Source organism: Pogoniulus pusillus, chromosome 35 (genome assembly GCF_015220805.1).
Source record: "Pogoniulus pusillus isolate bPogPus1 chromosome 35, bPogPus1.pri, whole genome shotgun sequence".
NCBI lineage: Eukaryota > Metazoa > Chordata > Aves > Piciformes > Lybiidae > Pogoniulus > Pogoniulus pusillus.
The window spans coordinates 3393950-3410003 of record NC_087298.1 but is presented as its reverse complement, the minus strand read 5'-3'; the positions used below and the strand labels follow the sequence as shown (position 1 = coordinate 3410003).

Below are 16054 nucleotides of genomic sequence, written 5' to 3'. Positions count from 1 at the left end.
CCCTGAGCCTCCTCTTCTCCAGGCTAACCAATCCCAGCTCCCTCAGCCTCTCCTCGTAGGGCTGTGCTCAAGGCCTCTCCCCAGCCTCGTTGCCCTTCTCTGGACACGCTCAAGCTTCTCAATGTCCCTCCTAAACTGGGGGGCCCAGAACTGAACACAGCACTCAAGGTGTGGTCTAAGCAGTGCAGAGTACAGGGGCAGAATGACCTCCCTGCTCCTGCTGACCACACCACTCCTGATGCAGGCCAGGATGCCACTGGCTCTCTTGGCCACCTGGGCGCCTGAAATTGTGCCAGGGGAGGGCTAGGTTGGAGATTAGGCAATGTTTCTTTGCTGCAGGAGTGGTCAGGGACTGGCACAGGCTGCCCAGGGAGGTGGTGGAGTCCTCATCCCTGGAGGTGTTCAAGAAACCTGTGGCCATGGCACTTGGGGACATAGTTGAGTGGCTGTGATGGTGCTGGGCTGCTGGATGGGCACAGTGATCTTAGAGGCCTTTTCCAGCCAAAGCAGCTCAGTGGCTCTGTGCTGTGTGAAAGCCAAAGCCAGGTGGAGGACAGTGTGGAGGATACAGGCTGGTGCTCAGTGGCTGAGAGGCTGCTGGCAGAGTTGAGGAGCAAACCTCCTGGCGCCTTTACCTGCCAGCAGGTGCAGCGTGGGAGGAGGAAAGGTCTTTGCCTGCCCAGGAACATGGTCCAGCTCCAACCTCTCTCTCTGGTTGTCTGTCTGCCTGGCCCAGTTCTCCCTGCTTTCAGAGGTGCGGGGGGTGATCTCCCCACAAGACCTGGACCGCTTTGACAACCTGGTGCTGAAGAGGGAGATCGAGTCCATGAAGGCTCGGCAGCCTGCCGGGCCCGGCCTCGGCACCGACTCCTACTCCATGATGTCCTACAGCGACACTGTCTCCTCCTCCAGCAGCCACTTCACTGCCACCACCGTCAGCTCAGCCCGGGTAGGTCCCTCCTGGCTCTTCCTTTTGCTTTCCCAGCCTGCTCCTGGCAGCCCTGCGCCACCCTCACTGCCCTGGAGCGCTCCAAAGGCTCTTCAACCCCCCCCTAAAAACCTCAGGCAGTCCCCGGAGCGTTTGGGTTTTGTCCTCGCAGGCTGCTGTGATGTGTAGGTGCAGTGAGGGATGCTGTGACACGTGCTTGGTGGCTCTGTGCCCGTGAGACTGAGATGCTGTCCTCTGCAAGTGTCACTTTGTCCCCAGTGTGGGAGGGGGGTGTCTGCCTGCCTTCCAGGACCTCCTCTGTGCAGTGCCAGCTGCACCCACACACAAACCCCAGCGACCCACAGTGCCAGCTGCACCCACACACAAACCCCAGCGACCCTCGCTGCTGCTCCATACCTGCTGCTCTTCACCAGCCACGGCTGTGGCCCTTCAACCACCTCCTTGAGCACTGGCTGCCTGCTGCCCATGCCAGCTGCCTGCTGCCCATGCCAGCTGCCTGCTGCCCATGCCAGCAGGGACCACAGCAGCCAGGCCAGCTGCCTGCTGCCCATGCCAGCAGGGACCACAGCAGCCAGGCCAGCTGCCTGCTGCCCATCCCAGCAGGGACCACAGCAGCCAGGCCAGCTGCCTGCTGCCCACCCCAGCAAGGACCACAGCAGCCAGGCCAGCTGCCTCCTGCCCATCCCAGCAAGGACCACTGCAGCCAGGCCAGCTTCCTGCTGCCCATGCCAGCAGGGACCACAGCAGCCAGGCCAGCTTCCTGCTGCCCCAGCAGGGACCACAGCAGCCAGGCCAGCTTCCTGCTGCCCATGCCAGCAGGGACCACAGCAGCCAGGCCAGCTGCCTGCCACCCCAGCAGGGCCCACAGCAGCCAGGCCAACTGCCTCCCACCCCAGCAGGGCCCACAGCAGCCAGGCCAGCTGCCTCTTGCCCCAGCAGGGACCACAGCAGCCAGGCCAGCTGCCTGCCATGCCAGCAGGGCCCACAGCAGCCAGGCCAGCTGCCTGCTGCCCCAGCAGGGACCACAGCAGCCAGGCCAGCTGCCTCCCATGCCAGCAGGGACCACAGCAGCCAGGCCAGCTGCCTCCTGCCCCAGCAGGGACCACAGCAGCCAGGCCAACTGCCTGCTGCCCCAGCAGGGACCACAGCAGCCAGGCCAGCTGCCTGCTGCCCCAGCAGGGACCACAGCAGCCAGGCCAACTGCCTGCTGCCCATGCCAGCAGGGACCACAGCAGCCAGGCCAGCTGCCTGCTGCCCATGCCAGCAAGGACCACAGCAGCCAGGCCAGCTGCCTCCCATGCCAGCAGGGACCACAGCAGCCAGGCCAGCTGCCTCCTGCCCCAGCAGGGACCACAGCAGCCAGGCCAGCTGCCTGCCGCCCCAGCAAGGACCACAGCAGCCAGGCCAGCTGCCTGCCATGCCAGCAGGGACCACAGCAGCCAGGCCAGCTGCCTCCTGTCCCAGTCCCTGCCCGCTTGCTGGTGCTGAGCAGCAGCACTCCCACGTCCCTCTGCCAGGCCTAATTAAGTTATCGTAATCACCTCGGAGCGTGCAGGCACACAGCCCCAGGATTAATTTCCTTGCCATAAAATGCCTTTCATCACAAATGCATTAACAACCCTGCAAATTAAAGCCCTCATGAAAAGGAAGGATGACAGAGGGCCTGCTGCTGCCACTGCAGCAAAGCAAACCTGCCCACAGCCGGGCAGAGCGGGCAACCCAGAGGACACAGCCAGCAGTGGGCAGAGGGGAGGCCTCTTCTGGGGCTCTGCCTGCTTGCACAGCTTGGACCAACCTCCCAGGAGGGCCTGGGAGGGTTGCAGAGCATCAGAGCTGTGGTTCTGTCCTGTTGGCTTCACCAGTACCCACTGGAAAGCTGTCTGCTCTGGTCAAGATGGATTGCAGTGAGATCCTCTCTGGGTCAGGATAAACAAAGTGAGCTTTGGGCTGCTCTCCAGAGGTCTGCTGGGAAAATCTTCCTAAAATATTGGAGGGCTGCCAGAGGTCTGCCAGTACTGCCCCTGACTCTGTTCTCATGCTATCCCAATGCTTTGGCTGTGCCCTGCTCTCCCTCCTGCTCCACGACACCACTTGCCAAGAGTGGCTGCTTGGCTCGATGTGTGAGCAATGGCCCAGTCCCACCTGGCACCCACCCAGAGCTTGGGGGCAGAGATCAGGCTGCTGCTCTGGCCCAGAGAAGTGTGGGCACCACTGTTTTAAGAGCTTGCCTCAAGAACATGTGTCCCTCAGACACAGTGCAGGTTCTCCTTGGCAGGGTGGCACCTCTTCCCGTGGTGTGAGGGCATGCACCCCTCTGAGCTCTGCCTGGGAGCACTAACGCTCGAGATGCTTGGCACCACTGCCTGCTGAAGCTGCCAAGCAAAGAGCACTGGGGCTCATGGTGGGTGGGAGCTTATCTCAGCTAGCAGGGGAGAGAGAAAAGGGACAGAGCTCACCAAACTTTCCCCTGCTCCAAGCCCCTGCTGCTGTTGCCCTCCCCAGCGCCTCTCAGAGTCGGGGCTCCTGCCAGCCCTCCCACTCAGCACTGGGGGCAGCTGGGTTCTGCAGGGTGGGTTTTGGGGGGAGGAGGGGCAGGCTGTGCTGGGATTTGCTTGTCTGGCTCATCTGTTCTGCATCCTCCCTGGTGTTTTGTTCTGGCCTTGACGCCCGTTCCGACCTGCTTGTCCCCTGGCACGGCCCCAGGAGCGGCTCTTGTGGCTGATAGACCTGATGGAGGTAGGGGCTGGTGAGATGAGGAGCTCGAGTGCTGTGGTTGCCATAGCAGAGGACTTGGAGTGTCTGGAGTGGGAGGGAGGGGGCACAGGCTGCTTGGCCACTCAGCCACGTCAACAGCCACCTCCTGTCACCCACCTTTTCTCCCCTGGGCTCCTCTGAGCCACTCCAGAGCCCCTTTCCCCAGCATGGCTGCAGTCCTTGGTGCTGCCCTGCAGACAAGACTCAGCTTGAACCCAGCCCAGCTGGTTGCAGTGTCCTGCTGGCACCAAAGCTGTTTTAGAAGGACCAGCAGCATTGATGCCTGATGGACCCCAGACTGTCCTTCCTGCCTTGCTGCCTGCTTTGCCTACTGCTGTGCTGTCCTGTCCTGTCATGTCCTGTCCTGTCCTGCTGTGTGAGCACCCTGGCTAAATAACAGTAGGTTGGTCACATCCCAGCACCCATCCTCAGGGGTGGAAAAGGACTTTCCTTACAGACATTGAGTCTCCAAAAATCTGTGCTGCAGTGCAGGAGAGGCTGAAGGAGCTGTGGTTGTTTAGCCTGGAGAAGAGGAGGCTCAGGGCAGAGCTCATTGCTGTCTACAGTTACCTGAAGGGAGGTTGTAGTCAGGTGGGGTTGGGCTCTGCTGCCAGGCAGCCAGCACCAGAAGAAGGGGACACAACCTCAAGCTGTGCCAGGGCAGGTCTAGGCTGGATGTTGTTAGGAAGTTGTTGTCAGAGAGAGTGATTGGCATTGGAATGGGCTGCCCAGGGAGGTGGTGGAGTGGCTGTGGCTGGAGGTGTTGAAGCCAAGCCTGGCTGGGGCACTTAGTGCCATGGTCTGGTTGATTGTCTAGGGCTGGGTGCTAGGCTGGGCTGGCTGAGCTTGGAGCTCTCTTCCAACCTGCTTGGTTCTATGATTGTATGAGAGGTTGGTTTAGGTTGGATGTTAGGACAAATTTCTTTAGTGAAACAGTAGTCAGGCTTTGGAGCAGGCTGCCCAGGGAGGAGCTGGAGTCACCCTCCCTGCAGGTGTTCAAAACCACCTGCATGTGTGGACATGGCACAGACCTCTCTGGCCTGATGCAATGGCTCCCATGGGATGGCTTCACTCTGTCTCTATCCTCATATCTCTAACCCCTAATGACTCCTCCAGCCCTGCAGATGCATTGTGGGGTAGGGAAGGAAGGGCAGAGAGGAGGAAAGCTGAACTTGTTCTCACACTGGTGCAGCAGTTCAAGAGCTAAACCCTGCAGGGATCAGGCTGAGTTACTCTGCAGAGCTCTCATTAGGAGTAACTGGAAAATCAGGGGCTCGTTTGGAGTGATGATGTTAATTAAAGGTTGGGTTGGATTCCCCGGGGAGGTGACAGCTTTTTCACCACTTAATCTGTGAATGGAAACCAGCTGCCTGGCTGAACCAAGCTCTCCAGCTCCATCACTCCTGCTGTGGCCTCTGTGCAAGGACCAAAGTTTTCCAGAGGCTCCCTGCAGAGGGGCTGGAAGGCTCTCACTTTCTAGAAGTGCCTAGAAAATCGATGGGGTTGAAGGAGCAGGGAGTGGGTAGGAGGGAGCAGTCTCCTGAAGAAAGAGTCATTTTTCAGAGCAGTGGCATGTGGCTTCCAAGGGAAATCCAGGAAAGCAGAGTCTTAAAATAGCCAATTCCTGAAAGCAGAATGTGCTCAGCTTTAAAACCCATTATCTTTTATAGCCCACAGCAATTGCTCTTTAATTGCTTTTGCCCCCAAAGTCCTAAGCTTGGGGAAAAGCAAATCTCCTGCTTGCACACTTCAGCAGAGCAAAGTGCCCTGCAGAAGGTGAGTGGTGTTAATGTCCCTGCCTGCGCGGGGGGGAGTGAAGCTGGGGTAGCAGGATGAGGGCTGGCTGGGCTGGGCTGGGCTGGGCTGGGCTGGGGGGGGAGGGAGGCATGGAAAGCAGCTGGCTCTGCCCACCCACCGTGTGCCAGGAGGATTCAAGTCTCAATGCAAACCGTTCCTAACTGTGTGACCAGGGCTGGGGCACAGCGTGTGATGTGCCCTGGGGTGGGCTTGGGATCGTGGTGATGGGCACAGAGGAGTGGGGCAGGTGGCACAGGCAGGTTTTTAGGGGGCTGTCTGGCAGAGTCTTCTCTTTTTAGTAGCAGCATAACTCTGACTGTTTCATAGAATCAAAGAATCACAGAATCAAGCAGGTTGGAAGAGACCTCCAAGCTCACCCAGTCCAACCTAGCACCCAGCCCTAGCCAGTCAACCAGACCATGGCACTAAGTGCCTCATCCAGGCTTGGCTTCAACAGCTCCAGGGTTGATGACTCAGATGCTAACTGATCCAGCACAATGTTAACTGCTGCAGCCTCCTGCAGGCAACTCAGCCCAGGAAAAGTCTGTGCTGAGGCTCAGAATCAGAGAATTAACCAGGTTGGAAGAGAGCTCCAAGCTCAGCCAGTCCAACCTAGCACCCAGCCCTGGCCAAGCAACCAGACCATGGCACTAAGTGCCTCATCCAGGCTTGTCATGGAGTCTCCTTCTCTAGAGACTTTCAAGACCCACCTGTGTGGGTGATCCTGCTTTGGAAGGGGGTTGGACTCGGTGAGCTCCAGAGATCCCTTCCCACCCCTACCATTCTGTGCTTCTATGACAGGCTGCTCCCAGACCTGTCACAGGGGTCTGGCCCTCATGAGTTTGCCAAGAGTTCAGTGACCTCTTGAAGCCAGGCTCAGGCTGGCAGAGGTGTAGAGGAGAGGGAATTGCTCAGGACACAGCTGAGATCCTCCCAAACATAGCCAGGCTGGTGCTGGAACGCCACAATCTCCACCTGGGCTCTGCTCCCTGTGCACACAGCCACTTGGCTGGATTAAGGCTTCTGGGCAGTGTCTGGAGCTGTGCTGGGACAGGGGAGGGTGGCACTTGGGCAGCTTTCTGGACAACAGCTTGCTCCTTGGAGGACAGGGCAGCAAAAAGAGGGGGCTCATGGCTGAGTGCACTGGTGCTGTTTGATGCCAGCCTCTCTGCTCCTTGGCAGCCCACAGGGACACGATGACACTCAAGCTTCTGAACTCACTGCTGTGGCCATCCCATCTGGAGACCTGTGGCTGATGCACTCACAGCCCAGAGAAGTTCATGCTCACTTTAATCAAAAGCAGGTTGCTTTTGAAACAGACCTACCTGCCTCTGGTCTCTCCTCAGAGATAATCAGTGATAGAACAAGAGGGAATGGCCTCAAGCTGCCACTGGGTAAGTTTAGACTGGATGTTAGGAATAAATCTTTCCCAGCACTGGGAAAAGTTCTTTCAGGCAGTGGGATGAGCTGCCCGGGTTGGTGGTGGAGTCACCAACCTTGGATGTGTTAAAAAGTCGTTTGGATGTGGTGCTTGGGGATATGGTGTAGGGTGCACCTTGGAGAGTAGGGCTATGGGTTGGACTTGGTGATGCTGAGGGGCTTCGCCAACCTGAATGGTTCTGTGACACCTGGTGTCACTCTGTCCTTCCTCTGCCCTCGAGCATCTCCCCTGTGAAGAGAGACTGAGGGACTTGTGGCTGTTTAGTCTGGAGAAGGATGAGAGATCTGATCAATGTCTGCAAACCTCTGAGGGGTGGGGGTCAGTGGCTGAAGCCAATCTCTTTTGGGTGGACAGCAGCAATAAGCCGAGGAGCAACAGCTGCAAACTGGAACTGAGAAGGTTCCACCTCAACATCAGGAGAAAGTTTAGAGTGAGGATGACAGAGCCCTGGAACAGGCTGCCAGAGAGGTTGTGGAGTCTCCTCCTCTGGAGACTTTCCAAACCCACCTGACTGCATTCCTGTGGACTACCCTAGGGGATGAGGCACTTAGTGCCATGGTCTGGTTGACTGGATAGGGCTGGGTGCTAGGTTGGACTGGATGAGCTTGGAGGTCTCTTCCAAGCTGGTTGATTCTATGATTCTATGCTGCCTTGGCATGGGGGTTGGACTGGATGATCTCTGGAGGTCCCTTCCCACCTCTAAGGTTCTGTGAATGTGATTCATGTCACACTTGGGTTTGCACAGTGCCCCTTCAGGTCTGACTGAAGCCTGATCTTTCTGTGGCTGCTGCCATGTGTTCCAGCCAGATCTGTCTTCTGCCTTGGCCTGGCTGCATGCTCAGGAACCCAAAGTGTGGAGGATGTTTCTCTTCCTGAAGCCTTTACACAGGCTTGGTTGCTGATGCAACCACCCTCATCAGAACTGCTGCTCTCTGAACGAGCCATTTCCTTTGGCTCTCATTCTCCAGAGTTCCTTCTGAAGCCATGGAGATAAAAACACTTCTCCATCAATGTTTTTGCTGCTTCTCTAATGCTCTTAATTGTCTCCCGTGTCTATTTTGGGATGCTAGCATCTTCCAGGCACAGCAGCAGCCTGCAGCAGATGGGGGAGAGGCAGATGCAGCAGCGTCTCAGCTAACGGGTTGTTTACCCTGCAATAAATAACAGGCAGTTAAACACAAACTGTGCCCTGCCCATTCCAGCACAAACATCCCTGATCAGGAGGGAAGTGAAGCACCTCCTTCCCCAGCCACAGCAGCGCCTCTCCAGCCCTGTCTGGATGTGTGACCTGCACTAGGTTCTGTGGTCCTGCTCTGGCAGGGGGGTTGGGCTCGATAGATGAGGAGTTCCTGTTGGGATGGGGATGCTGAGCCTAGTTTTGCACTTAGAGAGCCTTGCAGGGGCTTTTTAGTCTGGAGAGGAGAAGGCTGAGAGAGAATTTAATCAGTGCCTATAAATATTCGAGGGCTGAGGGTCAGAAAGGAAGGGAGAGGGACAGGCTCTGCTCACTTGTGCCCTGGCATAGGACAAGGGGCACTGGATGGAAACTACAGAACAGAAGTTCCACCTCAACATGAGGAAGAACTTCTTGACTGTAAAAGTCCCAGAGCATTGGAACAGGCTGCCCAGGGAACTGTGGAGTCTCCTCTGGAGACTTTCCAGCCCTGTCTGGGTGTGTGAGCTGCAGTAGGTTCTATCGTCCTGCTCTGGCAGGGGGGTTGGACTTGATGATCCTTAGAGGTTGCTTGCAACCCCTGACATTCTCTGGTCCTGTGATCTAGTTGGAGCTGGGGCTGTGTTGCATCAGCAGAGCATCCCTAAGGAGAGGGCTTGGTGCCTGCCTGGGGCAAAGCCAGCAGCAGAACTATTGTCTGGGCTAGACTCAGGACCAGCTGGGTTCAGCCTCATGCAGTGCCAGGGCAGAACTCCACACTCAGCCTCCACCTTGTGCCCCCTGTTCTGCTCTCTCTCCTGTTATTTAGCCATGGTGCCTGCTTGCTCTGCTTGACTCTATCCATGTCCTCTTCCTCTCCTTGGGTTCATCCTGATTGACAGCCCCCCCTACACAAGCTTCAGATTCCTGAAGCTCTTCTTGATCTCTGGAACTGTGATGTGCTCAAAGTGTGCTGTGACATTTTCTAATGACATTTGGACTCATAAAGGGATGGCAGTGGCAGCAGCTTCTGCTTGCATCTAAGGCTGACTGCTCTGCTTTGCAGGGGAGGGAAGAAAAGAGGGGAAATAAAGGAGGGGAGAAAGATGAGGGCAATCTTTTGAGCAGGACCTGTTGTGACAGGAGAGAGGGGTGAAGGTTTGGAAGTAAAAGAGAGAGACTTAGACCAGACATAACAAAGAACTTCTTGACACTGAGGGTGGTGAGACCCTGTCACAGGGTGCCCAGAAAGGTGGGAGATGTCCCATCCCTGGAACCACCCCGGGTCAGGTTGTTTGGGGCTCTGATCAACCTACTTTGTAGGTTGTGGGGAGATGACTGCAGGAGAGCAGGGCTAGAGGACCTTTAAAGGTCCCTTCCAACCCAAACCATTCTGAATCTATAAAGTTGTAAACTTTGTCATTGCTCTTGTCCCAGGAAAGATCCAAGTACTGAACCTGCAGCCTGCAGAAGTGTTTTTTCCTCTGCCAGTTAAACAGGAGGAACTGACATTTGAGGAGTTACCCTGGTGGGTCAGGTTCACAGCATGCTTTGAGCACACTTCTTAGCTTAGAAGAGTCAATTTGCCAGCCAAGATACCTTTGTTTTTACCTCTAAGTCTCTAGGGACCGTCCCAGGAACCCAAAACCTGTGGGTGAAAGGACTGACCTTGCTGGGGGGGAGTGGTTTGGACAACATCTTGCATCACTCTGCATGCTCTTTGTCGTGCTGGCACTGTGGTAGCTTCTCCTTGCTGCTGTGACCTGAGTTTCTTTTCTTTCTTTGCCCTGTCAGAACACATCAGAATTGGAGGGAGGTGGAGACAGCCACCAAAGTAGCATCAACACCCTGCCAGACATCTCCCTGGTAAGACACTGCACCGTGCTGCTGCCTCTCGGGTGGGAGCTGGAGGCTGATGACACCAAGTTTTGCCTGGGCTGCTGCAGCTCTTTGCTACCTCAGCTGCCTGTGGATGTCACTGCAGTCGCTGAAGTGAATTCATCAGACCAGTTAGGAGGGAAGATTCTGGCCAAGAGTAGGATCTGCGTGAACCAGAGCAGAAATTGGGTAGTTTGTCCTCTGACTGTCCTCATTTGTGAGTCACATTCTTGTTGCCAGCAAGGTCAGAGAGGTGTTTCGAGTGCAAATCAGCTCATTTGTGTCACGGTCACTGTGAGAGGGCAGATGCAAGGGCCTGTGAGCTTGGGAAAGGTCTCACAGCTGAGCACAGTGTCCTAAAGGCTTCTGTTCTTGGTCTGGCAGGATGATCTCTCCTCCTTCCCAGATGAACCACCCAACTTCAAGCCTCCACCTCCTCCTTCAGCCGCTCAGCCGCTGGACCCCTCTGCTGCCCAGCACAGGAACCCAGGGAAAGACAAGCCCAAGCGCCCTTCCTCCGAGTCCTCCCAGTCAGGCCTCTTCTTCGTGGCCCCTCGAAACCCCTCTCCCCCCCCCAGCCACCCCGAGAAGGACACGGTCAGCATGACTTCCACTGCCACCACCTCCACCGAGGAGTCAGCCCCCAGCGCTATCTATGCCACCATCTCCCCAGCCCCGCACGGCGCCAGGAGGCAGATGGATGCTCAGCTCTCCTTGGTCAGCCAACACCCCATCGGTCCCTTCCCCAGGGTCCAGTCCCCAACGAGGTTGAAGACCCCATCCCCAGACGGCCCTGCAGCTGCTGGGCTTCAGAGCCCCTCTTCCCCGTCCCCTCCACCTCCCCCATCCCACCCTGCTCCCCCTCCACCAGACAAGGGCAGCCCGCAGGCCGTGGCCAACCAGCATTTCATCATGGTGGAGGTGCACCAACCCAACAGTGAGCCTGACGTCAATGAAGTGAGGCCCTTGCCCCAGGCCAGAGGTGGGTGTCGTGTTATCAGCCATGGGGTGAACACAGCCCTCCGTGGGGCGCTCCTCAAGAGAGAGCCAGGTGAAGAGGCAGATCTGAGGGACCAGGAGTGGGGGAGATGGGAGACCTGCATCAGTCTGCAGGTCCTTGTCTGAGTGCCAGGCTTGGTTGCAGGGTTTAAGGCTGGAGATGAGAAGTTTCTTTGCTTCAGGAGCAGTCAGGTGCTGGAACAGGCTGCTCATGGAGGTGGTGGAGTCACCATCCCTGGAGGTGTGCAAGAAATGTGTGGACACAGCACTTTGGGGTATGGTTTAATGGCCGTGGTGGTGTTGGATTGGTGCTTGGACTTGATGATCTCAAAGGTCTCTTCTAACCCAAACCATTCCATGAGTCTGTGTGGGCTGGCAGCTCTTGGCAGGGAGGAGTTGTGGGGGAAGATTGGTACCACTGTGGTTCAAACTTCAGGCCAGATGAGCAAGGTAGAAGCCACAGAGCCCCGGCTGGCTGCAGCCATGTGCTGCTCTTTGGTGGCTGCCTGCAGGTTTAGCTTTTCTTCCCAGATGAATGTTCTGTTGCAGAAAACAGCTTGATGCCATCACAGCCAAAAGAAAAAGTGAAACCCCAGGAACCACAGAAAGGCCTCCTGAGGCTGATAAAGTGTTATCAGCAGCCGCAGTGTTAATCTCCAAGTCAAAGCCTACTCAGCCCTGGGTTTTGACAGCTCTGGAGGAGCTGTGAGGGTACAGGGCCAGGGCAGCCAGCTCCCAGCGTGCTCCTCAAAGCCTTCCTGGCTTATCCAGTGCAATCTGGGCTGACTTATGCTTGAAGACCAAGCTCCATGAGGCACTTGATTGCAGCTTCTCTTGTGCGTGGGCTTTGCTCCCTTAGTTAATAACTTCTACTTGCTGTGGAGGTTTAAAAGGTAAAAAAGAAGCAGTTATGGGATTTTTCCACCAACTCTAGATATTTTTTTTTGAGGGGGAGAAGGCTTATTGTGCCCATACTGGGCTTTGGGATTAGGTTTGTCCTTGGTATATCCCAGGAAAAAGGAGTGGAAGTGAGGAAGGAGCATGGTTGACTCTGCAGGTCCCCTCAGCACATGGCTGTGACCCAGCAGAAGTGGGAAGGGTGGTCTGAGGGCGCCTCTGGTGAGAGCCTTTGGGCTGGGGGTACCTAACAGCATCTCCTGTGAGCCCCTCGGTCCGCGTCCGGGCACCGCGGGACACGCTGCGAGTGACGTTGTCGCCCCCCAGTGGCGCCGTCCTGCCACTGCCGCCAGGCTGGTGGGTGAGTGGCCTCTGGCGCTGCGCGGAGGTCAGACCCTGCCCGAGCAACGTCAGCAGTACCACCACAGCTCCTCCGAGCTCCAGAGCCTCCCAGCCCTGCAGCCGTTGTTCCTGACGCTCACATCCAGAGGCAATCCCCATCCGCATCCAGAGCCTTCAGCCTCAAACGAGACAAAGCTCCTTCCTGGCAGCTCATCAGTGTTCCTCAGTCCACCTCCATCTCCTCCCAGCCCCTGCTCTTGAGCATGGCCTGGTTCAAACTAGCTTCTAGCAGGAACCTTGAGCTCGTCACTGCTTCACTCTTTACCAGTTTGGGATCTGGACTGGATCTTAGACCTGGATTTGAGGCTACCTGTTCCTTGTTCCTTGATGCTCCTTGTGCACAGCTCTGCTCTTCACAAAGGGTCAGCTTGGGAACCACCCTGCTCAAAAGTCCAGGTCTGACTCCCAGGGAAGCTGCCCAGCCCTGGGAGCAGGTGAGGTGAAGAGGAGAGGTTCAGACTAGAGGAGAGGTTCAGACTAGGTGTAAGGAAAGAGTCGGTTACAGTAGTAACAAACAGTTACTTACTACAGTAGTAAGACACAGGTTGCCCAGAGAGGTAGGAGATGCTCCATCCCTGGAAGCACTCCAGGTCAGTTTGGGGACTCTGAGCAGCCTGCTTTAGCCGCAGCCGTCTCTGCTGACTGCAGGGGGGGTTGGACCGGATGCTCACCTCAAGCCTAAATCTCCCCTGGCACAGCCTGAGGCTGTGTCCTCTCGTTCTGGTGCTGGCCACCTGAGAGAAGAGAGCAACCTCCTCCTGGCCACAACCACCCCTCAGGTAGTTGTAGACAGCAATGAGGTCTGCCCTGAGCCTCCTCTTCTCCAGGCTAACCAATCCCAGCTCCCTCAGCCTCTCCTCGTAGGGCTGTGCTCAAGGCCTCTCCCCAGCCTCGTTGCCCTTCTCTGGACACGCTCAAGCATCTCAGTGTCCCTCCTAAACTGGGGGGCCCAGAACTGAACACAGCACTCAAGGTGTGGTCTAACCAGTGCAGAGTACAGGGGCAGAATGACCTCCCTGCTCCTGCTGGCCACACCATTCCTGATGCAGGCCAGGATGCCACTGGCTCTCTTGGCCACCTGGGCACACTGCTGGCTCATGTTCAGGCAGGTATCAATCAGCACCCCCAGATCCCTCTCTGTCTGGCTGCTCTCAGCCACTCCGACCCCAGCCTGTATCTCTGCATGGGGTTGTTGTAGCCAAAGTGCAGCACCCTGCACTTGGAGCTATTGAACCCCATCCCACTTCAAGGCATGGTTGGACGTGGCACTTGGTGCCATGGTCTAGCCTTGAGCTCTGTGGTAAAGGGTTGGACTTGATGATCTGTGAGGTCTCTTCCAATCCTGATGATACTGTGAGACTGTGACACTGTGATACCTTCAGAGGTCCCTTCCAATCCGAGCCGTTCCCTGGTTCTGTGCCCTCCCTCTGGCCGGTGGGTGCTCGGCTGGCCGCAGAGCCGTGCTGCCTGCCCTCTAACAGCCCTGGTCTCTCCCCAGCCTCCACGCTCTCCCAGCTGTCGGACAGCGGGCAGACCCTCAGCGAGGACAGCGGGGTGGACATCGGGGAGGTCGAGACGAGCGGCAAGGACAAGAGCCGGCAGCCGGTCCCTGGGAAAAGCCGAAGCCTCAAGGAGGCCACGAGGAGCGAGGGGGTGGCAGAAGGGGCCTGCAAGCCGGTGAGGCTGGGTGCCCAGGAGCCTCAGGGTGCTGCCTTTCGTGGGTGGTGGACACTAGGCACTGCGGTGCTCCCCACTGCTAGGTCTGCGCCCTCTGCCTGGGGCAGCAACCCCTCCTCTGTGCTCTGGTGGGTTCTTTATCCTCCTCATTCATGAGCCGGTGGGCTGAGCTGTGGGGAAGGGAGCCAGGAGCTGTGAGAGTGGCACTGTAGGGCTGATACACCCCATCCTGGGTAAACTTGATCTTTCCCAGCTCTAACAGACAGCTTCCTGGCTCTGGGAGGACACCCACAGGGCACAAATGTCCTGTGAGTAAAGTCGCCTATCACCCAGAGGGAAGGAGGCATCAGGTGTCAGAAGTAAATTGGATGGTTTCTGATGGGGCACAGATGAGCAGCTGAAGAGCACTTCTGCTCCTTCCCCTTGCCTCTCCCTGCCCTGCACAGAGCTGAGATGTTAGGAGTCAGTGTGTCTGTCCCGCTCCCACGGAAGCCTGCCATGTGTCCCTGGCCAAGGGGACACGGCAGGCAAACGGTGCCCATCCTCCCTTGGCAGCGCTGCTATCTCCTCTCCCCACAGCCAGGGCTCCTGGAGCCCACCTCCTGTCTGATCCGGGTGTCCAAGAGTGCACCTACCCTGGGGATCGCCATCGAGGGGGGAGCGAACACGCGGCAGCCACTGCCCCGCATCGTCACCATCCAGGTAGGGCAGGCTGAGGGGAGGAAGAATGCCATGCACGGCCCATCCCTCTCCTCCCTGGACAGGAAAAGAAGGGTTTTCCTGGCTTGGGAAAAGCCCTTCATCCCCAAGGGGAATTTTGGGAGGTGTGCTTTCCTCCTCCTGCATCTCCCCAGGCATCAGAGACATCGTTCTGCTCGCAGTGGTAGAGATTGCCAAGGCTCACACCCATGTCCCATGGATGTTCCCACACCATCCCATGGGATCTGCTTTAAACATTTTGGAGGGGTTCTGAACAGCCCAAAAAGCTTGGCTGGTGGCTCCAGATGTCTGGAAACCCTCAGATGGAAGATTGGGAAAGGGGAAGTGGTGGATGATAGCCGAGGAGCTGAGCCCTCAGGAGCTGTCTCCCCACACCACTTTGTCTGCTGTTTACTTGGGGCAAAATTCAAGTTATTCAGAGAAGAAAAAAAACCACAAAATTGGTTGTTTTTGGCCACTGCAACCGGTGCTAAGCTGCAGGAGCGTGCAGGAGGGAAGCCAAATTCCATGAAACGTTTTGTTGCCATCGTGTTCACCCTGACCTAGCTTCTGCCAGGTCAGGTTGAACATGATGGCAACAAAACGTTTCCCATTCTCCCAACACCACCCCCAAAACACCCCCCCCCCCCCCCCCCCATCCCCTTCTCACCCTGCTTCCTGGAACCAGGAGCTGAGCTACCTTTCTCCCGCAGCGTGGGGGTTCGGCACACAACTGTGGGAAGCTGAAGGTGGGTCACGTCATTTTGGAGGTGAACGGCACCGGGCTGCAGGGCAAGGAACACCGGGAAGCCGCCCGTATCATCGCTGAAGCCTTTAAGCTGAAGGAGAAGGACTACATCGATTTTTTGGTCACAGAATTCAACGTCGCCCTTTAGAGATCCTGAATGGGATGAGTGTGGCGGGGAGAGGAGTGGGTTTTGGGATGGAGGAGAGGGGGAGGGGGAGTGAAAGCAGCATCCCACCCCCGCAGAGCCCGCACGCGCAGACACCCCATCCCCCCCCTTGCCCCTTCCCCGGCTTGTCCCCTAAACGTCCCTTTGCCCGCTGGGTTGGGCAGGCTGAGAGGGGGCAGAAATCAGTGCACGTCCCTTAACACCAAATCTCCATCTTTGGCCTCTCTCGGGGACGCTGCCCTGCGGGGACGCCGCCGCTTTACCCTCTCGGAGCGAGGCGGGAGGACAGCGCAGGTGCCGCTGTCGCTTGAGTGCCACACGCAGCGCGGAGCAGACCCCCCCCCCATGGTTCAGGCTGGAGAGGGGGGTTGGTTTTTTCTGGGTGGCACATGCCACGGGTAGAGGATGCAGAGAGAGAGAGAGAGAGCAACCAGAGGCCTTGTACATTGCTGGCAACGTCGTATTTATAAATGACAGAGCTTGTGCTTTTAATT

General features: G+C 57.1%; 1 protein-coding gene across 8 annotated transcripts in view; it reads left to right on the top strand.

Annotated features, from left to right (window-relative positions):
* Positions 1 to 16052, top strand: part of WHRN (whirlin) — a 76096-nt gene extending 60044 nt beyond the window's left edge. For 2 of the 8 annotated variants that reach the window (XM_064171402.1, XM_064171397.1), the window contains exons 7-13: positions 737 to 949; positions 3653 to 3685; positions 9889 to 9960; positions 10357 to 10954; positions 13769 to 13947; positions 14527 to 14649; positions 15360 to 16052. In XM_064171402.1, the coding sequence (XP_064027472.1) occupies positions 737 to 949; positions 3653 to 3685; positions 9889 to 9960; positions 10357 to 10954; positions 13769 to 13947; positions 14527 to 14649; positions 15360 to 15542 (1401 nt within the window). In that variant the 3' untranslated portion in view covers positions 15543 to 16052. Of the gene's footprint in view, positions 1 to 736; positions 950 to 3652; positions 3686 to 9888; positions 9961 to 10356; positions 10955 to 13768; positions 13948 to 14502; positions 14650 to 15359 lie in introns of all 8 variants that reach the window. The other 6 variants (XM_064171400.1, XM_064171396.1, XM_064171403.1 and 3 more) reach the window with 4 other exon arrangements.
* Positions 16053 to 16054: the final 2 nt, after the last annotated feature.